At 48.2% G+C, this 23,327-nt stretch overlaps 1 protein-coding gene across 1 annotated transcript in view; it reads right to left on the bottom strand.

Moving 5' to 3' along the window:
- Positions 1 to 23,327, bottom strand: part of tjap1 (tight junction associated protein 1 (peripheral)) — a 55,312-nt gene that overhangs the window by 12,966 nt on the left and 19,019 nt on the right. The window contains exons 3-9 of the mRNA XM_080782085.1: positions 20,745 to 20,956; positions 13,326 to 13,354; positions 12,325 to 12,486; positions 10,317 to 10,383; positions 8,684 to 8,713; positions 6,548 to 6,655; positions 262 to 345 (exon numbers count right to left, since the gene is read on the bottom strand). Of these exons, the coding sequence (XP_080638211.1) occupies positions 262 to 345; positions 6,548 to 6,655; positions 8,684 to 8,713; positions 10,317 to 10,383; positions 12,325 to 12,486; positions 13,326 to 13,354; positions 20,745 to 20,933 (669 nt within the window). The 5' untranslated portion in view covers positions 20,934 to 20,956. The remainder of the gene's footprint in view (positions 1 to 261; positions 346 to 6,547; positions 6,656 to 8,683; positions 8,714 to 10,316; positions 10,384 to 12,324; positions 12,487 to 13,325; positions 13,355 to 20,744; positions 20,957 to 23,327) is intronic.

Below are 23,327 nucleotides of genomic sequence, written 5' to 3'. Positions count from 1 at the left end.
AAGTTTGGGGACCACTGGCCTGTAGTGAGCTTGATCAGCTATTTTCTGAGAACAGGTTGTATATCAATATATTATAATATCGATATCTACAAGGGGACGTTCAATATTTAGGGACGTTCCAATTCCTAGGGGGATGATTTGTCCCCCTACCCCTTGACCCTCATTATGTAGCTCACAAGGGCTGAGGGGTAGTAGGGTTAAAAAAAGGAATTGGGATTGGGCCTAAGTCTAGAAGCGGGCATCACCGGGGGTTGAACTCACGTCTGCAAACTTGTGGTTTCTGAAGTGAGACTTGTTGCATTTCAACAGCTGGACGGCCAAGTTACAGTCCTGACGATATCGCTCCTATTGGGGGGAGAGAGAGAGAGAGAGAGAGAGAGAGAGAGTTGGTCATTCTCAAACGTGTTGTAATGCACTACTAGGCCACAGACCCCCAATAACTGGGTGTACAAATGGAACACTCAGAGTTACAGACCCGTAAGGGTCCATTTGGTTCCATGTGTTACACTCTCAGAGTCACAGACCTGTAAGGGTCCATTTGGTTCCATGTGTTACACTCTCAGAGTCACAGACCCGTAAGGGTCCATTTGGTTCCATGTGTTACACTCTCAGAGTTACAGACCCGTAAGGGTCCATTTGGTTCCATAACTTCCATTTGATTAATTTAATAAATAGGGCCACAATGGAAACAAGCGCTTATAAAGCTTTTTTTGTGTGATGCTTTTTGAAAAGAGAAATAATAATAATAATACATTTATTTATTAGGATCTGTAGGCTGTGTGGACGTTAGTACCATGACCTGATCTAGGATCTGTTGTCTGTAGGCTGTGTGGACGTTAGTACCATGACCTGATCTAGGATCTGTTGTCTGTAGGCTGTGTGGACGTTAGTACCATGATCTGATCTAGGATCTGTTGTCTGTAGGCTGTGTGGACGTTAGTACCATGATCTGATCTAGGATCTGTTGTCTGTAGGCTGTGTGGACGTTAGTACCATGATCTGATCTAGGATCTGTTGGGTCGCTGAATGCACAGAACAGTGGGCGTATCCTCCCCGACCCCACTCACTCATGTAGGTGGGGTGACGTCACCCCAGGCTCTGCTAAATGACAACTGATGAGATCCGTTTGGGGAACCGTTAATAAAAAAACGATGGAACCGGCTCCGGATCCGCAATGTCGGAAACCAGGTCTGAAATGGACCCGGTTCCGAATCCCAACCCTACTTGTACTTGGATCAGCGGTCAGTCTGGGGCCATTTATTCACGGCCTTTGACTTGTACACTTAGAAGCCGGCATTATTGGCCTCTTTCTCACTGACTCTGCCCCCTCATGGAGAGAGAGGGGAACTCTGCACCCTCATGGAGAGAGAGGGGAACTCTGCCCCCTCATGGAGAGAGAGGGGAACTCTGCCCCCTCATGGAGAGAGAGGGGAACTCTGCCCCCTCATGGAGAGAGAGAGGGGAACTCTGCACCCTCATGGAGAGAGAGGGGAACTCTGCCCCCTCATGGAGAGAGAGGGGAACTCTGCCCCCTCATGGAGAGAGAGGGGAACTCTGCCCCCTCATGGAGAGAGAGGGGAAGTCGAGTGATACAACTCACTTTTTAATTCACTCACCTTCAAATTTTGAGATCTGGAAAAGTGATCAAAGATGTATAACTATATAGACAAGAATGGCTCAAAATAGGATAAAGGAAGACGATGTAAAAAGATGAGGATTTATTTCAGAGAAATGCACAGAGTGAGAGAAACAGAACAAAAAACTCACAAGATAACACACAAAGGATCAGTGTTCTAACGAGCAAGGAAGAGAGATATAGGAAATTCACCCTGAGACGGACTGAATCCGTTTCATTGGAACCGTTTTCCGAATACGGTTGCCTGGTCCCCCGATGGCCATGATTCACATTGCCCCAGATTCAACAGCTCACCCGACCTGGGTACACTTGCATAACACACTTTAATCCTCCAGATGGCGCTGTGCTTGATGGCTGGCACGGACACGGACACTGACCATCAACTCTGCGACATTGTCTCAAATAAATCCAGACACACTGCATTGCATTGCCTCTTTGCCGTTATACTACTTCACTGTCAGCCTGCCTGCTATTCACTGTGTCAGTCAGTTCTGTGCTCCAGTGTCGTGTTTGATATTAGTTTGCTATGGATTCTACTTTAGCATTATTGTTATTTTGTTTTACTTTGGAAACTATGCCAAGCAAAGCCCAAGAGCCACGTGTAGTCCGCAGAATAAGATCAGCGCGTACTGCGGTGCTGCGCGTATACGCAGATTCAACAGGAGACGGGCGGCGTTGAGAAATCAGCTGGTGTTACAGCGTCGTGCAGCGGCTGTGTGTGTTGTTTTTTTACGCTTGGCTCGTCGACTAGAGATTATGTCACGTTCGTAAAAAGAAATCACACACGTGTGAACTGAGTGGTGCAATTCCCCCCCCCCCCCCTCTCTCTCTCTCTCTCTCTCTCTCTCATTAGAGACACAGCACTACCCCTCTCTCTGTTTCCGGCGCCCCCTACTGGTATAAATAAGTCACATACTCCTCGTGCTCATAGACACACATCACAGGTACCTACACAGGTACACGGACATTGCTGGTTGTAGGAGTGGTTGCACCACTCAAAAAAAACAGTCCACTTCCTTCTTTAGGTACGCACACATTCACATTGGAACGACCCGTATCTGAATACACTTCAACGGTCCAGAGACCCGCCCCCCCAGGTGGTCCAGAGACCCGCCCCTCCATGCGGTCCTGGGGACGGTTGGGGACGGTTGGGGCGATCCGCTCCCGGGAACGGTACGCATCATTCACACTAAACCACAACATCTTCGAAGTGGTCCCGGCTCGAGTGCGCACCCGGGACCACAGTGTGAATCGCCCCATAAAGAGAAAGGTTTCTCCTTTCAGTCAAAGGATCAGCGTTCTAACGAGCAAGGGAGAGAGAGTGAGAGAAAAGTTTCTCCTTTCCGTCAAAGATGGCATCTCTGGTCTTCGCCGATCAGACGGGCCTATATATATATATATATATCAACTTAGAAAACATAGCGTCATAATAAGGGAGGTATTTATATCCCAACATTACGTCTAGAGACGAGTGCCACGGGCGAACCCGCACGTGGCACGCGTCTCTGTTTTCAGGTTCTCTTATGCCCGAGAGTAACCCCACCGAACAGACGGCTCAGTACAAGGTCATCTTAGTCCGCGACACGACTCTGTCGAATACTCATACAATACTGTAAACATTCACATTGTACACAATCTGGAGTTTCACAGCATTGTTCACAATATTGAACACATACAAATACTGTGCCTACGGAAATATAGAAAGGTGAATGCATAAGGTTTATCACACTTACACATGACATAAACACATTAAAACCCTTCAACATGCCATACCACGATCACTGTAGTATGAATACTGTATATATATATATTATATAACACATGTAATATAAAACACAAGTTATTCAATATGGGGGATTTGTTATATTAATGGTCAACACTATATAACGTGTCACATCATTTCAGCATCTCGTCCATTGTCACTTATAGGGGCGGCCGTGGGCGCTTGGATATGACCCGCGGGCCGGCCCAGGATTAGAGCATACTGGCTGGGCGTGTGGTGGCAGAGGGGGGCAGGCCTCGTGCCCTGGGCGTGTGGTGGCAGAGGGGGGTAGGCCTCTGCTGCAGGGCGGTAGGCCTCGTGCCCTGGGCGTGTGGTGGCAGAGGGGGGCAGGCCTCGTGCCCTGGGCGTGTGGTGGCAGAGGGGGGCAGGCCTCGTGCCCTGGGCGCGTGGTGGCAGAGGGGGGCAGGCCTCGTGCCCTGGGCGTGTGGTGGCAGAGGGGGGTAGGCCTCGTGCCCTGGGCGTGTGGTGGCAGAGGGGGGCAGGCCTCGTGCCCTGGGCGTGTGGTGGCAGAGCGGGGTAGGCCTCGTGCCCTGGGCGTGTGGTGGCAGAGGGGGGCAGGCCTCGTGCCCTGGGCGTGTGGTGGCAGAGGGGGGCAGGCCTCGTGCCCTGGGCGTGTGCCTCTGGGAAACACAGTTGTTCCATTGCTCGCTCGGAGACTGCCCTCTGGAGGGGCTCCTGTCCGCCCGGCGGTGTCCCTCGGCTGGCGGGACACCTCTCCTTCTCTTCTGCCGGGCAGCCTGGGCGACGTCAGAGGCTCTGGAGGTCACCCGGGGCGTCGCTGGCTCGCCACACACTACACACTACTTTTGCACTGAGTCAACCAATCAGAACTCTCAGAGTTACAATGAAACCAAACAGACCCGGATTTACGCTTTCAGGAGTTACATTATTGTTGAGTTCTGCCCAATTAGAGAACGTGGAAGAGTTATTTTGATTAATGTTTGCCTGTTATCTCTCCTGATGGTACCAACATCATGTTATCTCTCCTAATGGTACCAACATCATGTTATCTCTCCTAATGGTACCAACATCATGTTCCCATATTGTCCGACATTAGGACATGCGGTCACGCTAAATGAAATAGAATAAAACAAAACATACGTTGATTTCCTAAAGCTTGTCGATGGTGAGTTACTGGTTTACACTCCTATTGCCCGGGGTTATTTAATCCATTAAATCAGAGGTTATTTAATCCATTACATCAGAGCCCAGCGATTTATAGCAGCGACGGACCGGATGTTATCCCAGATGTGGCTGGAGATGCTAAATGTAGCGATCGACAACAACGGCAGGTATGATTAACCCTCTTGTGGTCACTGACGCTATTGTTTAATTCCCAGTAATCGGGGGCTTAATGTAGCAACATTTAGCTTGTTTGGCTAACGGCCGATGTGATCTACCTAAAACCGGCCGAAATCCGTCTTTTGGATAAATCTTCGCCCTGGGCGCTGGGTGTTACTAATAGTAACCTGGGCGCTGGGTGTTACTAATAGAAAGGATGGTGAACTTCGTCCTTGGAGATCGGGGTGTTAATAAATGTTAAAGGTATATTCAGTGATTTCACTCAAAAAACCTCAGGTTTCGTTTTTGCCTTGGGACCCAAGCTTTCATCCAATCAGGATAGAGAACCAAAAAACGAAACCTACGGTTTTTTGACCCCCAGGGGTTAACTGGGGACAGGGAGGAACTCCTTATATGGTCAGCACACTCTATAGTAGAGAGGATTATCACAACAAAACAAAAAAATAAGTGATATTTGAATTAAGTGAAATCACTGAATATACCTTTAAATATAGGATAAATAAAGGCTATATTAAATAAAGACCTAGATTTATAAACAATAACCTACGTTTAGCTCCTCCATCTTGTCGATGGTGTTCTGATAGACATGATGTTATAAACATTAACTCCATCTGGTCGATGGTGTTCTGATAGACATGATGTTATAAACATTAACTCCATCTGGTCGATGGTGTTCTGATAGACATGTTATAAACAATAACCTACGTTCAGCTCCTCCATCTGGTCGATGGTGTTCTGATAGACATGATGTTATAAACATTAACTCCATCTTGTCGATGGTGTTCTGATAGACACGATGTTATGAACAATAAACTATGTTTAGCTCCTCCATCTGGTCGATGGTGTTCTGATAGACATGATGTTATAAACATTAACTCCATCTTGTCGATGGTGTTCTGATAGACACGATGTTATGAACAATAAACTATGTTTAGCTCCTCCATCTGGTCGATGGTGTTCTGATAGACATGATGTTATAAACATTAACTCCATCTTGTCGATGGTGTTCTGATAGACACGATGTTATGAACAATAAACTACGTTTAGCTCCTCCATCTTGTCGATGGTGTTCTGATAGACATGATGTTATAAACATTAACTCCATCTGGTCGATGGTGTTCTGATAGACATGTTATAAACATTAACTCCATCTGGTCGATGGTGTTCTGATAGACATGATGTTATAAACATTAACTCCATCTGGTCGATGGTGTTCTGATAGACACGATGTTATGAACATTAACTCCATCTGGTCGATGGTGTTCTGATAGACACGATGTTATAAACATTAACTCCATCTGGTCGATGGTGTTCTGATAGACACGATGTTATGAACAATAAACTACGTTTAGCTCCTCCATCTGGTCGATGGTGTTCTGATAGACACGATGTTATAAACATTAACTCCATCTTGTCGATGGTGTTCTGATAGACATGATGTTATAAACATTAACTCCATCTGGTCGATGGTGTTCTGATAGACATGTTATAAACATTAACTCCATCTGGTCGATGGTGTTCTGATAGACATGATGTTATGAACAATAACCTACGTTTAGCTCCTCCATCTGGTCGATGGTGTTCTGATAGACATGATGTTATGAACAATAACCTACGTTTAGCTCCTCCATCTGGTCGATGGTGTTCTGATAGACATGATGTTATAAACATTAACTCCATCTGGTCGATGGTGTTCTGATAGACATGATGTTATAAACATTAACTCCATCTGGTCGATGGTGTTCTGATAGACATGATGTTATGAACATTAACTCCATCTGGTCGATGGTGTTCTGATAGACATGATGTTATGAACAATAACCTACGTTTAGCTCCTCCATCTTGTCGATGGTGTTCTTGGCGTCTAGCAGCTTGTTGGTCAACTCCACCATCTCGTGGTCCATCATGTTTTTGTCCCTCTCCACCTTCCGTAGCTGTGGGAGGTGAAATGGGAGGAGCCGGGAGGAGACACAGACATTAGAGGTCAATCGCCAAGACCGATTGACCAATCAGAAGCGTTGTTGGGGGGATAGGGGGGGGGGGGCGGCGATGGGGCGGGGACAAAAAAGAAGCTATGGCCGACTGTTTTAGCTCGTAGCGCTAAACAGATTGCATTGTGGGATGTTGTTACTGTTGCTACGACAAACCTGTCGTACGGCAAACGATGTCTCTCTCCCTCTCTCGTGTGTGTGTGTGTGTGTATGTGTGTGTGTGTGTGTGTGTGTGTGTGTGTGTGTGTGTGTGTGTGTGTGCGCGCGCATGCGCGTATACTTGTATTACTATCAAACACCTATAGTCTAACGTAATCTACAGATCCTTCCTGGGTTGTGATTTTCCCCCCGTTCTGAATTCACAGACTTTATCAGGTCAAATAAGAACTGTGTTCCAAACATAAACATATTGATCCCGGAGGTTTGACTCGTATGGATATGAAGAATCAACTGACTGAGAGAAAACACTAATGTTTAAACTGCTGCCCAATTAGTTGCATTTTTATTTCGCTAGGAACCGACTGAATCAAATATATATGAGGTGTCTCTGGAGACGATACAGAGACTCCTCCCCGACAATATCGCTGTGTGTTTATTTCTGGATCGCAATGCTTACGTATATGAGAGGATTTTAAGATCCAAGAGTTATTCTCCACAGAGAAGAACTTCTGTGAACCAGGGGACTCTATACTTAATAGGGCCAAATGTTATCAAAAGTATAGTAGAATTTGACAACATTTCCATGCAGGGTTTAAAAAAAAGAATAAGGCATCAAAATGTTAGGAGCACGATTTTATAAATGCCTAAGTGTAGTAAGTATTACAAGTGTGTGTGTGTGTGTGTGTGTGTGTGTGTGTGTGTGTGTGTGTGTGTGTGTGTGTGTGTGTGTGTGTGTGCGTGCGTGCATGTCTTGTAACCAGGGCATTCATCACCATCATAACCTTTATATGTAAGGTACTTTTACATATAAAATAAAGTTACAAAGTGCTTCACGATCAAAGAAGTAAAACGTCATTGACCAGAAAACACGAGACATAACAGGTTAACGCTTCCGGCTGCGACCGATGAATTAAGACGACAAAGACAGATTAAACGGGTGAGAAAGACGAGAGAATGAAACAACAGGATGTGGTGAAACGGTGAAGTGAAACAACAGGATGTTGTGAAACGGTGAAGTGAAACAACAGGATGTGGTGAAACGGTGAATGAAACAACAGGATGTGGTGAAACGGTGAAGTGAAATTGCAGGACGTTTTTCCAGTAGTTTTCTTCGCTTCAGGACGGAGGTTTTTTACGACTTTATTTCATTATGAAAGACCTTTTTTTTTTTTTCATAACGAAAGATTAACGAAAGAACCACCTGATCCCCAGCATCCCTGTCCTTCTAGTGTGGAGAATGTTGGCCGAAAATAGCCGATCTACAAGCCCACAACGCATCCTAACAGCTGTAATAAAACTATGACGAAAAATGTTCGTCGACTAAATATACTGACGATTTCGTCAACAAATAAAAACTAGACTAGACAAATAAAAACTAAATGTTAGGGAGGGACTAGCAGAGAAGAGATCCAGTAGAACTAAAAGACTAGTCATTTTATTTTGAGTTGACACTCAGGTTGTTGTGCTCTTAAAATAGCAGATCTACAAGCTCCCAACCACCAAGTGTACCATCAGCCATTACGACGCCACCAAGCCACGCCAAAACACAAATCAACTGTACATTTAGTCGACTAAAATCTTGATATTCAGTCGACTAAACTAAAAGACTAAAATATTACTTTTTTTCAAAAGACTAAAGGACTAAAACTAAATCAAACCGTTGCTGTAAAAATCAACACTGTTGCTGTAAAAATCAACACTGTTGCTACGAAAAGGAAAGAGAATAAATGTTCTGAACGAGGGATGAAAAGGAGAGTAACGGCTACTGGAGGAGGAAGAGGAGAAGAAGGAAAAGAAAAACCAAAACGCAACTGCATGGACCCATGTCTGACTGACAGCCGCCTGGAGGAGGATGAGGATGAAGATGAAGATGAGGTTACATCCACCAATCACACAGCAGCATGAGGAGAGAGAGAACGACACAGAGGGAGAGAGAGAGAGAGAGTGTGTTAAAAACGTTAGAATGACATCATCACAGAGAGAGGACGAGGAGGGAATAAGAGGGAATGTTAAACACAAACAGTTACACAGCAGAAGATAACCCATGAACCGTTTAACTCCATTTGTTCCTCTAAAGGGTCCTCTGCGCGTCCAGAAAAAACTGTAATAAATGAACTATAGGTGCGTTGAATCACTGCCCATTTGAAAGGCCAGGTGAATTTAGTTAGGTTCCATAAAGGTCAAATCATACTCCCTGTCAGGTGAATTTAGTTATGTTCCATAAAGGTCAAATCATACTCCCTGTCAGGTGAATTTAGTTATGTTCCATAAAGGTCAAATCATACTCCCTGTCAGGTGAATTTAGTTATGTTCCATAAAGGTCAAATCATACTCCCTGTCAGGTGAATTTAGTTATGTTCCATAAAGGTCAAATCATACTCCCTGTCAGGTGAATTTAGTTATGTTCCATAAAGGTCAAATCATACTCCCTGTCAGGTGAATTTAGTTAGGTTCCATAAAGGTCAAATCATACTCCCTGTCAGGTGAATTTAGTTATGTTCCATAAAGGTCAAATCATACTCCCTGTCAGGTGAATTTAGTTATGTTCCATAAAGGTCAAATCATACTCCCTGTCAGGTGAATTTAGTTATGTTCCATAAAGGTCAAATCATACTCCCTGTCAGGTGAATTTAGTTATGTTCCATAAAGGTCAAATCATACTCCCTGTCAGGTGAATTTAGTTATGTTCCATAAAGGTCAAATCATACTCCCTGTCAGGTGAATTTAGTTATGTTCCATAAAGGTCAAATCATACTCCCTGTCAGGTGAATTTAGTTATGTTCCATAAAGGTCAAATCATACTCCCTGTCAGGTGAATGTAGTTATCTCCATAAAGGTCAAATCATACTCCCTGTCAGGTGAATTTAGTTATGTTCCATAAAGGTCAAATCATACTCCCTGTCAGGTGAATGTAGTTATCTCCATAAAGGTCAAATCATACTCCCTGTCAGGTGAATGTAGTTATCTCCATAAAGGTCAAATCATACTCCCTGTCAGGTGAATTTAGTTATCTCCATAAAGGTCATAGAGTATAGAGCGATTAGAGCACAGGATTACATTAGATAATTGATATTATGCATGGTTGCAACACACACACCGCTAGCACACACCGCTAGCACACACCGCTAGCACACACCGCTAGCACACACCGCTAACACACACTGCTAACTCACACCGCTAGCACACACCGCTAACTTCCACTGCGGCGTCACTCGATCAAGACATTAATTCCACATGTGCAGTGACCGTGCACGCACGCAAAGGCAGACACGCGCACGTGCACACGCACGCACAGGAGACAGACAGAAGGCTCCCAAGGGACCGATGGCGGACTTTATCTCAGGTCGCCGGGGAGACTTGTCGAGATAGTTATCACACACGCACGCACACACACGCACACACACACACACACGCACACACACCCCTCTTTATATTAAATCATTACCAGGGCGTGTAGCTTCTCTTCCAGATCCTGATTGGCTCGTTGAGATGCAGTGTAACTGTTCTGGAGTCTGTGGAGAAAATATGATTATTATTATTATTATTATACAGTGTAACTGTTCTGTAGTCTGTGGAGAAAATATGATTATTATTATTATTATTATTATTATTATTATTATTATACAGTGTAACTGTTCTGGAGTCTGTGGACACACAGACAGTCCTGAATACATTTATTGCTAAGGAGTTTATTCCCAGAATGGACATTGTTCTGATAACATTCCCTGACTGCCATTCACTTTAAGCATGTGCATACACTCTATGGTCATGAAGTGTTCCTACTCTCACCTCTATGGTCATGAAGTGTTCCTACTCTCACCTTATATGGTCATGAAGTGTTCCTACTCTCACCTTATATGGTCATGAAGTGTTCCTACTCTCACCTTATATGGTCATGAAGTGTTCCTACTCTCACCTTATATGGTCATGAAGTGTTCCTACTCTCACCTTATATGGTCATGAAGTGTTCCTACTCTCACCTATATGGTCATGAAGTGTTCCTACTCTCACCTATATGGTCATGAAGTGTTCCTACTCTCACCTTATATGGTCATGAAGTGTTCCCACTCTCACCTTATATGGTCATGAAGTGTTCCTACTCTCACCTTATATGGTCATGAAGTGTTCCTACTCTATAGAGCGTCGCAGTCCCCCCCCCCCCCTTACCAGGGCCCAGTAAATGATTCTCCGTTAACTTTCCTCATAGACATTTCAAAAAGTATTTATTTATACTCAGACTGACTCTATATAGCATTCCTTACTCAGCTCATAGGGCTGTAGGTCCAGACTCTATAGCATTCCTTACTCAGCTCATGGGGCTGTAGGTCCAGACTCTATAGCATTCCTTACTCAGCTCATGGGGCTGTAGGTCCAGACTCTATAGCATTCCTTACTCAGCTCATAGGGCTGTAGGTCCAGCTCATGGGGCTGTAGGTCCAGCTCATGGGGCTGTAGGTCCAGCTCATAGGGCTGTAGGTCCAGCTCATGGGGCTGTAGGTCCAGCTCATAGGGCTGTAGGTCCAGCTCATGGGGCTGTAGGTCCAGCTCATAGGGCTGTAGGTCCAGCTCATAGGGCTGTAGGTCCAGCTCATGGGGCTGTAGGTCCAGCTCATAGGGCTGTAGGTCCAGCTCATAGGGCTGTAGGTCCAGCTCATAGGGCTGTAGGTCCAGCTCATAGGGCTGTAGGTCCAGCTCATAGGGCTGTAGGTCATAGGGCTGTAGGTCCAGCTCATAGGGCTGTAGGTCATAGGGCTGTAGGTCCAGCTCATAGGGCTGTAGGTCATAGGGCTGTAGGTCCAGTAGGGCTGTAGGTCCAGCTCATGGGGCTGTAGGTCCAGCTCATAGGGCTGTAGGTCCAGCTCATGGGGCTGTAGGTCCAGCTCATAGGGCTGTAGGTCCAGCTCATAGGGCTGTAGGTCCAGCTCATAGGGCTGTAGGTCCAGCTCATAGGGCTGTAGGTCCAGCTCATAGGGCTGTAGGTCATAGGGCTGTAGGTCCAGCTCATAGGGCTGTAGGTCATAGGGCTGTAGGTCCAGTAGGGCTGTAGGTCCAGCTCATGGGGCTGTAGGTCCAGCTCATAGGGCTGTAGGTCCAGCTCATGGGGCTGTAGGTCCAGCTCATAGGGCTGTAGGTCCAGCTCATAGGGCTGTAGGTCCAGCTCATAGGGCTGTAGGTCCAGCTCATGGGGCTGTAGGTCCAGCTCATAGGGCTGTAGGTCCAGCTCATGGGGCTGTAGGTCCAGACTCTATATAGCATTCGTAGAGATTGTGGGATAGTTGTCTGGCTACGCGAGGCTATACGTGAGCCGACGTTAGGCCCTGCCTACCCTTTTCTTAAAGGACCAGCACCCTACTGTATATATATATACTTTATTTTGGTCAATACACATAATTATTATCAACCGAATTTAGTAAGAAAACAGCTAGGCAGTAATTCTCCTTTAAGTGTTTCACCTCCGGAACTTGTCTCTCATCTTGTCCAGGTCCTCATTGGTCCGGTTAAGCTCCGCCTGCAGGAAGTGACGGCTGTTCAGTAGCTCCGCCTCCAGAGACTCCGCCCTGTGGGAGGAGTGAGAGAGGTGGCGCCGGAGCTCCTCGTTCTGCTGCTGCAGGGTCCTAGTGCACGCACGCGCATGCGCGCACACACACACACACACACACACACACACAGAAAACATCTCACTGCGGTGCCATTGATGTACAATTTAGGTATTTATCAGACGCTCTTAATCCAGAGAAATTTACAGTAAGCAAAAATAACACATGGTGATACATCACATACATAGAAACATGTCATCGATGATGATAAGTAAGCTGAGAGTCTAATATCTGTCCAACAGTAGATTATCTGTGCAGTGAATGATTATAGAGTGCTATGTACTACGTCTACATCAAATGATAACTTATACATTCAATAAAATGGAAAGTTATAAAGCCAAGTTACACAAGTTGAGCCTTTGCATACGCCTGTAAGGTCGTCTAGAGGGTAAGTGCTACGGGGCCAAGATGGAGTCTGAAGAGGTGGGTTTTCAGACTACGGCGGAAGGTTGGGGAGTGATGCTGCAGTTCTGACTGCGACGGGAAGTGCATTCCACAGTTTTGGAGCCAGAAGGGAGAGGAGTTTGGGACATGTGGAGCGCCGTTGTCCCGGCGTTTTTAGTGAACATTCTGCCAGCTTCCCTGTGTGTGTGTGTGTGTGTGTGTGTGTGTGTGTGTGTGTGTGTGTGTGTGTGTGTGTGTGTGTGTGTGTGTGTGTGTGTGTTCTCGGCTGGGATTAATGACAATGTCTGTCATTATATGAAACGAGTCTTCCAAAGATAGATCTCTAAATTATTAATACAGAGAGAGGAGAGGAGAGGAGAGGAGAGGAGAGGAGAGGAGAGGAGAGGAGAGGAGAGGAGAGGAGAGGAGATGAGAGGAGAGGAGAGGAGAGGAGAGGAGAGGAGAGGACTTACTGTATTCTGTCTCCATCTGTTAAGACATCCTGTAAGAGAGAACAGACAATGTGTGAGTCAGTCATAGTATGTACTTGTACTCGTATCTGTACTATTACACAGTATGAACGTGGCAACTAGGCCTCAGTATATTGTATTATTACATTAGTCATACTATGTATGTGTAACAGTAGAGTATAGTGTAACGACCCTGCGACAGACCCGGCCGTAACTTGCTCCTCCATGGGCGCTAGCTCTCTGAGCTAGCTCTCCTGGCGCGGCCTGTGGCTTGCCCTGTGTACCGAGTTGGAGGCCGGGGCTCGACTCCAGCTCAGGGTGCTAAACGTTACGTTGGCGACGGCGTCACTAAGGGAACGAGGACCCCGAGGGACGTGAGGAGGGACCCGAGGAGTGAAGCGCGGGGGCACGCTTCAGAACGGAGGGGTTTGACTGTTGGCTCTGTGACCCAGCAGATCTGTGAGTGTGAATTATTTCCGGTAGGCGGCAGTGGATCAGCTGGAACCGGAAGGTTCCCTGTTCGATCCCTGTAAATGTAATGCACAATCTATGTAAAGCTGTGTGTGTGTGTGTGTGTGTGTGTGTGTGTGTGTGTGAATGCAATGCACATAAATCTATGTAGAGTGCTTTGGATAAAGCGCTGTATTAAAGGTCCATTTAAGCGTGGCCACACAGACATCCTTCAATCCCTTAGTGTTTATTTAACCGTCAGAGTCGCAGACTGACAAACGAGCAGTGCCGGTTTTAGGGGGTGGGTTTTAGGGGGTGGGTTTTAGGGGGTGGGTTTTAGGGTGTGGGTTTTAGGGGGTGGGTTTTAGGGGGTGGGTTTTAGGGGGTGGGTTTTTGGGTGCGAGTTTTAGGGTGCGGGTTTTAGGGGGTGGGTTTTAGGGGGTGGGTTTTAGGGCGTGGGTTTTAGGGGGTGGGTTTTAGGGGGTGGGTTTTAGGGGGTGGGTTTTAGGATGTGGGTTTTAGGATGTGGGTTTTAGGGGGTGGGTTTTAGGGGGTGGGTTTTAGGGTGCGGGTTTTAGGGGGTGGGTTTTAGGATGTGGGTTTTAGGGGGTGGGTTTTAGGGGGTGGGTTTTAGGGGGTGGGTTTTAGGGGGTGGGTTTTAGGGGGTGGGTTTTAGGGGGTGGGTTTTTGGGGGTGGGTTTTAGGGGGTGGGTTTTAGGGGGTGGGTTTTAGGGGGTGGGTTTTAGGGTGTGGGTTTTAGGGGGTGGGTTTTAGGGTGCGAGTTTTAGGGGGTGGGTTTTAGGGGGTGGGTTTTAGGGGGTGGGTTTTAGGGCGTGCGTTCTGTGTGTGATTGAGGTCGAATCGATGAGATATCGGTCAGAAGGGCAGCACTCTAAACGCACACGTGCGCACACACACGCATGCACACGAACGGACACACACACACACACTCAATACAACACTCCACTACCTCAGGAGAGGAAACTAGATTTGGGATGATGTGTGGGGTGGGGGGAGGGGGGGGGGGGGGGGGGTGGGGGGGTCTAATTTGGGTTTCCGTTGTTACGATGTTTAACCTCGTTAAAGGGAGGTTGTCATGATGACATCACAGCCTTAAAGGGACACTGCTGGAAGTTTATTTCTAAATGTGATATTTTTGGGGGTTAAAATGAAACGCTTTTAGGAAATAAACAAGTTACAGCAATACAATGCATGACAGTAATCATTGCTATAGAGTGTGTGTTCAGTAACGGTGTTAAATAGCTCTATATTGTGACAGTAATCATTGCTATAGAGTGTGTTCAGTAACAGTGTTAAATAGCCCTATATTGTGACAGTAATCATTGCTATAGAGTGTGTTCAGTAACAGTGTTAAATAGCTCTATATTGTGACAGTAATCATTGCTATAGAGTGTGTTCAGTAAACAGTGTTAAATAGCTCTATAGTGTGACAGTAATCATTGCTATAGAGTGTGTTCAGTAGCAGTGTTAAATAGCTCTATATTGTGACAGTAATCATTGCTATAGAGTGTTCAGTAACAGTGTTAAATAGCTCTATATTGTGACAGTAATCATTGCTATAGAGTGTGTTCAGTAGCAGTGTTAAATAGCTCTATATTGTGACAGTAATCATTGCTATAGAGTGTGTTCAGTAACAGTGTTAAATAGCTCTATAGTGTGACAGTAATCATTGATATAGTGTGTGTTCAGTAATAGTGTTAAATAGCTCTATAGTGTGACAGTAATCATTGCTATAGTGTGTGTTCAGTAACGGTGTTAAATATCTCTACATTTGTTAGGGGACGCAACAGTCATGGTATCTACTTCATAATCTGATCAAATTATGTCTGCAGAAACAACAGTTACATGGACGGATGGAGGGATGGAGGGACAGATGGAGGGATGGAGGGATGGAGGGGGGATGGAGGAAGGGAAAGGAATGACGGAGCATCGCTCCACAGGCTGGGAGCATCGCTCCACAGGCTGGGAGTGTCGCTCCACAGGCTGGGAGCATCGCTCCACAGGCTGGGAGCATCGCTCCACAGGCTGGGAGCATCGCTCCACAGGCTGGGAGTGTCGCTCCGCAGGCTGGGAGCGTCGCTCCACAGGCTGGGAGCGTCGCTCCGCAGGCTGGGAGCACCGCTCCACAGGCTGGGAGCGTCGCTCCACAGGCTGGGAGCGTCGCTCCACAGGCTGGGAGCGTCGCTCCACAGGCTGGGAGCATCGCTCCACAGGCTGGGAGCGTCGCTCCACAGGCTGGGAGTGTCGCTCCACAGGCTGGGAGCGCACCGCTCCACAGGCTGGGAGCGTCGCTCCGCAGGCTGGGAGCGTCGCTCCACAGGCTGGGAGCGTCGTAACAGTCGTAACAGTGTTAATAGCTCTATATTGTGACAGTAATCATTGCTATATAGTGTGTTCAGTAACAGTGTTAAATAGCTCTATAGTGTGACAGTAATCATTGCTATAGTGTGTATTCAGTAACAGTGTTAAATAGCTCTATATTGTGACAGTAATCATTGCTATAGAGTGTGTATTCAGTAACAGTGTTAAATAGCTCTATATTGTGACAGTAATCATTGCTATATTGTGTGTTCAGTAACGGTGTTAAATATCTCTATATTGTGACAGTAATCATTGCTATAGTGTGTTCAGTAACGGTGTTAAATATCTCTATATTGTGACAGTAATCATTGCTATAGAGTGTGTTTCAGTAACGGTGTTAAATAGCTCTATAGTGTGACAGTAATCATTGCTATAGAGTGTGTTCATTAACAGTGTTAAATAGCTCTATATTGTGACAGTAATCATTGCTATAGAGTGTGTTCATTAACAGTGTTAAATAGCTCTATATTGTGACAGTAATCATTGCTATAGAGTGTGTTCAGTAACGGTGTTAAATAGCTCTATAGTGTGACAGTAATCATTGCTATAGAGTGTGTTCAGTAACAGTGTTAAATAGCTCTATAGTGTGACAGTAATCATTGATATAGTGTGTGTTCAGTAATAGTGTTAAATAGCTCTATAGTGTGACAGTAATCATTGCTATAGTGTGTGTTCAGTAACGGTGTTAAATATCTCTACATTTGTTAGGGGACGCAACAGTCATGGTATCTACTTCATAATCTGATCAAATTATGTCTGCAGAAACAACAGTTACATGGACGGATGGAGGGATGGAGGGACAGATGGAGGGATGGAGGGATGGAGGGGGGATGGAGGAAGGGAAAGGAATGACGGAGCATCGCTCCACAGGCTGGGAGCATCGCTCCACAGGCTGGGAGCGTCGCTCCACAGGCTGGGAGCATCGCTCCACAGGCTGGGAGCATCGCTCCACAGGCTGGGAGCATCGCTCCACAGGCTGGGAGTGTCGCTCCGCAGGCTGGGAGCGTCGCTCCACAGGCTGGGAGCGTCGCTCCGCAGGCTGGGAGCACCGCTCCACAGGCTGGGAGCGTCGCTCCACAGGCTGGGAGCGTCGCTCCACAGGCTGGGAGCGTCGCTCCACAGGCTGGGAGCATCGCTCCACAGGCTGGGAGCGTCGCTCCACAGGCTGGGAGCGTCGCTCCACAGGCTGGGAGCGCATCGCTCCACAGGCTGGGAGCGTCGCTCCACAGGCTGGGAGCGCACCGCTCCACAGGCTGGGAGTGTCGCTCCACAGGCTGGGAGCGCACCGCTCCACAGGCTGGGAGCGTCGCTCCGCAGGCTGGGAGCGTCGCTCCACAGGCTGGGAGCGCATCGCTCCACAGGCTGGGAGCGCACCGCTCCACAGGCTGGGAGCGTCGCTCCGCAGGCTGGGAGCGTCGCTCCACAGGCTGGGAGCGTCGTAACAGTCGTAACAGTGTTAATAGCTCTATATTGTGACAGTAATCATTGCTATATTGTGTGTTCAGTAACAGTGTTAAATAGCTCTATATTGTGACAGTAATCATTGCTATAGTGTGTGTTCAGTAACGGTGTTAAATAGCTCTATAGTGTGACAGTAATCATTGCTATAGTGTGTGTTCAGTAACGGTGTTAAATATCTCTACATTTGTTAGGGGACGCAACAGTCATGGTATCTACTTCATAATCTGATCAAATTATGTCTGCAGAAACAACAGTTACATGGACGGATGGAGGGATGGAGGGACAGATGGAGGGATGGAGGGATGGAGGGGGGATGGAGGAAGGGAAAGGAATGACGGAGCATCGCTCCACAGGCTGGGAGCGTCGCTCCACAGGCTGGGAGTGTCGCTCCACAGGCTGGGAGCATCGCTCCGCAGGCTGGGAGCGTCGCTCCACAGGCTGGGAGCGTCGCTCCACATGCTGGGAGCGTCGCTCCGCAGGCTGGGAGCATCGCTCCACAGGCTGGGAGCGTCGCTCCACAGGCTGGGAGCGTCGCTCCACAAGCTGGGAGCTACTTCACATGTAGCTACTTCAGCTACATCCAAGATGGCGCCTGGTGCGTCTCGAAATGTGCTCCGTTGCTGCAGATCGCTGGGTCCTAAATACCCCCAGGCGTTTGTGGTGTCAACGGTAGGCCTGTCAACATTATGACACAATAGTCTAATCGTGGCCCGTTTAAGCTTGTGAATCAGCTATTCCAGCTACTTAAAATGTTCTTAGGAAAGTGTAGAATTATTAACTATATGCCAGTAATTTATTTTTGCATTCACGGTATCAGACATATCTGCCCCGTGCAACATTTGATTCCGAAGCCTAAGAGACAAACAGAAATGAAACCTCAATTTTCAACGATGGAAACACAATTTAAACCGCTAATCGCGGCCTGGGCCCTGGCTCAGCGGTCCAGGCACCTTGGCTGGTAATCCAGTCTGGCAGTGTGCCGCGGGTTCGACTCCCGATCCCGACGGCCTTTACTGCATGTCTTCCCCCCCCATTTCCTGTCAGCCTACTGTCTGTCCCTCCATAAAAAATATAACATATAGGAGAAAGCCAAACAAATAAAAACATATATATATTTTTTTTAAAGAACCCCGCTAATCGCAATTAATTTGTGCGACATCCTCGTCAATCTAAATGCTGTAATGGTGGTGGGTGCAGTACTGAGTTCTGACCAGTCATTGGTCCGACAACCTACCTCAAACCCTAAGCTAACCATAACCGCGAGCACGGAGAGGCGAATGTTCGCCACCCTTAATCGGGTCGTTTTACGCATGTCGGACCATGCTGGTCGGAACAGCCTACGCATCCCAATCGTGGCAGCCCGAATCGACGGACGGACGGACGGACAGGAGGAGGTGTTTGAGGAGACGAGGGGGGGGCAGAGGGGCAGAAGGAGGTGTTTGAGGGGACGAGGGGGGGCAGAGGATTGGTGACGTCATGCGGACGTACCTGGTCGTCACGTGACTGAACAGACAGACTAGAGAACAGCGCCCCCTGTTGCTCTGAGGAGGCGCGGCGAGCGTGAGGAGGAGGAGGAGGAGAGGCCGTGCGTCGAGGAGGAGGTCGAGGAGCGTCACAGCTCAGAGCTCTCCTCCTGTCTCCTCCTCTCGCTCTCTGCCCAGGAGTTAAGATGGTGCTGTCGCTGCTCCTCCTGGGCCTCCTCCCCCTCCCCCCCGCCTCCTCCTCCTCCTCCCCCCCGGCCCCCCTCCCCCTCCCCCGGAGCAGACGGAGGCGGGCGGGGCTGAGGACGCGTGTGGTGACCTCATCCAGGAAGCAGGAGAAGCGAGCCCTGCGCTCCAGAACCTGCTCCACGGTCCAGGTGGCCCGGAGGAGGGAGGTGGTCCGCTGGTCCCCGGAGGGGCTCCGCTTCCTCCCGCCGCGGGAGGGGGTCGGCTGGGTCTTCTTTGGACCGCCCGGCCGCCGATGATCGGAGGTCGGCTGCTTCAAGATCCCTCTGGGCTGGATGGTGAGGAGGGTCTGACCCTGGAGGGTCTGGCCCTGGAGGGTCAGAGGCATGAAACTCTCCAGCGGTTCTCGAAAGGCCAGGCAGCGGTCTGGACTCCTGTGGGAAGGACCGAGGAGTTGTGGACTCCTTGAGGATTGACCTAATAGTTCTGGACTCTTTGAGGAGTGACCCAATCGTTCTGGACTCTTTGAGGAGTGACCCAATCGTTCTGGACTCTTTGAGGAGTGACCCAATCGTTCTGGACTCTTTGAGGAGTGACCCAATCGTTCTGGGCTCTTTGAGGAGTGACCCAATCGTTCTGGACTCCTTGAGGAGTGACCCGGGCGATGTGGACTACTCGAGGGACTCCTCAGACGGTCCGTACCCGCCCGCCCACTCCTCCTTCCCCTCGAGAATGGGGCCGGCGGGCAGCGACTCACGGAGGAGCGGCCCGGAGAATCTGGGCTCTTGGAGGAGGAGTTTCCCAGGCGTTCTTCCTCCTCCTCCTCGTCGGGAGATGGAGGAGGACTCCTGGAGAAGGAGCAGGAGTCCAAGCTCTGCAGGGAGACCGAGCGAGAGGAGAAACCCAGCAGGAGCTCACTGCTGCTGCTGTTGAGGAGCTGCTGGGTGCTGGTGTGGGGGTTCCTCTCCTGGGTGGTGGTGTGGGGCTTACATTGGTGCCCCACCTGGGGTTTCCATTCCTGCAGGATCTCGGGGTAACATTGGTGCCCGATGTGGGGCTTCCTCTCCTGGGTGGTGTTGGGGTTCCTCTCCCTTCCCACCTGGGCCTTCCATTCCTGCAGGATCACGGGGTACCATTGGTGCCCCGTGTGGGGGTTCCATCGCCCCGCCAGTGGGGCGGCGCCTGCGTTCGCGTCAGAGGAACAGAGAGAAAGGTCGTCGGAGGCGAGGTTGAGGACGCGGCGGGCCACGGGCGATCTGAGGGGGTTCCGCTGGGCCGCGGGCGGGCCGAGGGGGGTCCGCGGGGGCGGCAGGACGGCCAGGTCCAGACTGGACAGGCTGGACAGCTCCGCGTCGCTGCTGAGGCAACAATTGTCCGAGTCCGGCGGTGGCCACGACGCGCGGGGGGAAGAAGGGGACGGGTTAGGGTTAGGGGAGTTAGGGGAAGGGGTGCGTTTGGTTACCTGGTGGGGGTCTCCTCGCGCCTGCTGCTGCTGCTGTGGAGGATGAGGAGGAGGAGGAGGAGGAGGAGGGGTCAGCGTGGGAGGGTAGAGGTCGTCCCGGAAGGGCGGCGCGTGGCGGCTCTCCCGGTGCTGGGGCGGCGCCTTGCGGTACGGCTTCCTGCCCGCGGGCGGCTGCTGGGAGGCACTCATCCTACGCAAGGTAGCGCTCAGACCTGTTGGCACAGAGGGTTAGCCCGTTAGCATGCTAGCTCCATGCAGTCCTGCTGGGACAGAGGTTAGCCCGTTAAGGTCAGTCCATACCGTCTCCGACCAACCAAACTTTTCGTCGGAAAGATCAGACTTTTTTTTTTTTTTTTCCTTCGGAGAGTCACGACATCTGGGAGCGCAGCTTTCAGAACAAAAATTCCGAGGAATGCGTCTCAGAAGTTGCGAGTGACGTCATGTTGTAGTTGCACCGGAGCTTTCCGACGAAAAGTTGGATGGTCAGAGACAGTATGGAGGACTGCCCTTTAGCACGGAGGTTAGCATCCTCTGCTAGCTCTCAGTCCTGTTGGCACAGAAGTTAGCCGGTTAGCATGCTAGCATCCTCTGCTAGCTCTCAGTCCTGTTGGGCAGAGCTTAGCCCGTTAGCACGCTAGCTCCATGCAGCAGCAGCAGCAGCAACATGGATATGATGGCTTATGAACTGTTCACGTCTGTCTCTTTCTCTCTCTCTCTCTCCCTCAATCTCTCTCTCTCCCCCCTCTCTCTCTCCCCCTCTCTCTCTCTATCTGACATCATTAGAGTGAAGTTTAGATCAATATGGCTACAATGAGGACACTCTCTCAAATACATGGACTAGGGTGTGTGTGTGTGTGTGTGTGTGTGTGTGTGTGTGTGTGTGTGTGTGTGTGTGTGTGTGTGTGTGTGTGTGTGTCGGGGGGGCAGAGAGCCCTCAGGCAGAGATTGATGGAGAGAGAAGAGGAACTCAATCTGATTGGTAGCATTGATCGCACGCGCACACACACACACACACACACACACACACACACACACACACACAGACGGTCAAATACAGGTCAAAATGAGGCCACATTCAGAACATCACCATTTATGTGGGGGGGGGGGGAAATAAAAATAAAAAACACCACCTACGTGGATGTGAATAAGATTGATTTTGTGGCACAGAAGCCCCTCCCCATCTGTATGCAAATGACATCCTGAACAAAACTTCTATTCATGCATTAATTAATTAATTAAATCTCTGACTGGGGAGAGTGTGGGGAGTCTAATGGTCATCACAATAATACTAGGGTTTGCGAGACATGGCCAAAGCATTTTTTCCGGGGGTCCCCGGCCAAAAAGACGTTGAGAAGTTACCCCTGGCTTAGAGCAGTGTTTCCCAGACCTTTTCCACATTAACCCATTCTGACCGGGCACCCATTTTGGTGTTTAGCATCATGTTATGCTTTAGCTATTGAAAAATAGCAGATCTACAAGCTCATAGCGCGCCACCGAGTGGCGCGATACGAGCTTGTAGGTCTGCTATTTTTGAAAAATTTGAAGAACGACTGACATTTTTAGAATCTGATCTCAGGTCAGAATGGGTTATTCAGACCAGTGTGTGTCCAGTGGAAACCTCGTATGAATCTGATCTCAGGTCAGAATGGGTTAAAGAGATAATGCCAGGGAGCCTGTGTGCACGGCTATAGCAGTGATTCTCAACCCGTTTGAACTGAATCGGTCTACGGTCCACTATTTAACCCATTCTGACCTGAGATCAGATTCATACGAGGTTTCCACTGGACACACACTGGTCTGATGAACCCCATTCTGACCTGAGATCAGATTCTAAAAATGTCAGTCGTTCTTCGAATTTTTCAAAAATAGCAGACCTACAAGCTCGTATCGCGCCACTCGGTGGCGCGATATGAGCTTGTAGATCTGCTATTTTTCAATAGCTAAAGCATAACATGATGCTATAACACCAAAATGGGTGCCCGGTCAGAATGGGTTAAAGGAGAATTCCATACTAAAAGGCTTTCTTACCTTTCTTTGTAGTTGTTACGTCCCCATCAAAGAGGTGTTTATTTTGTGCAAAAGCTCCTTATTACAATGTAAAAATAAAGTTTACAAAAAAAATAAAGCTCCTTATTGGCTATTTCCCCTACCATAAGCCCTAAATTAATTGCATTGAATTGAATGGGATGTATGGGGTGTTGTGCTAATTCGCTTATTTCCATCGCTCAAAATTATATATTTTTTGTATATATCCTCTCTTCATAATGTAAATAATAACCCAAACGGCACAGTTTACTACTTATTTCGATGGAAATAAGCTAATTAGCACAACACCCCATAGCCCCATTCAATTCAATGCAATTAATTGAGGGCTTATGGTAGGGGAAATAGCCAATAAGGAGCTTTTGCACAAAATAACACCTGGACCTCTTTGATGGGGACGTAACGACTACAAAGAAAGGTAAGAAAGCCTTTTAGTATGGAATTCTCCTTTAATGGCATTTCTATCTCTGGGACCAGCAATTTATATTGTAAAATTACTGTTAATTTAACTCTGAGTTTAACTCTGAGAGTGTACAAATG

This window comes from Protomyctophum bolini, assembly GCF_963924005.1.
Source record: "Protomyctophum bolini genome assembly, chromosome: 14".
NCBI lineage: Eukaryota > Metazoa > Chordata > Actinopteri > Myctophiformes > Myctophidae > Protomyctophum > Protomyctophum bolini.
This window is presented reverse-complemented; position numbering and strand designations above follow the sequence as displayed.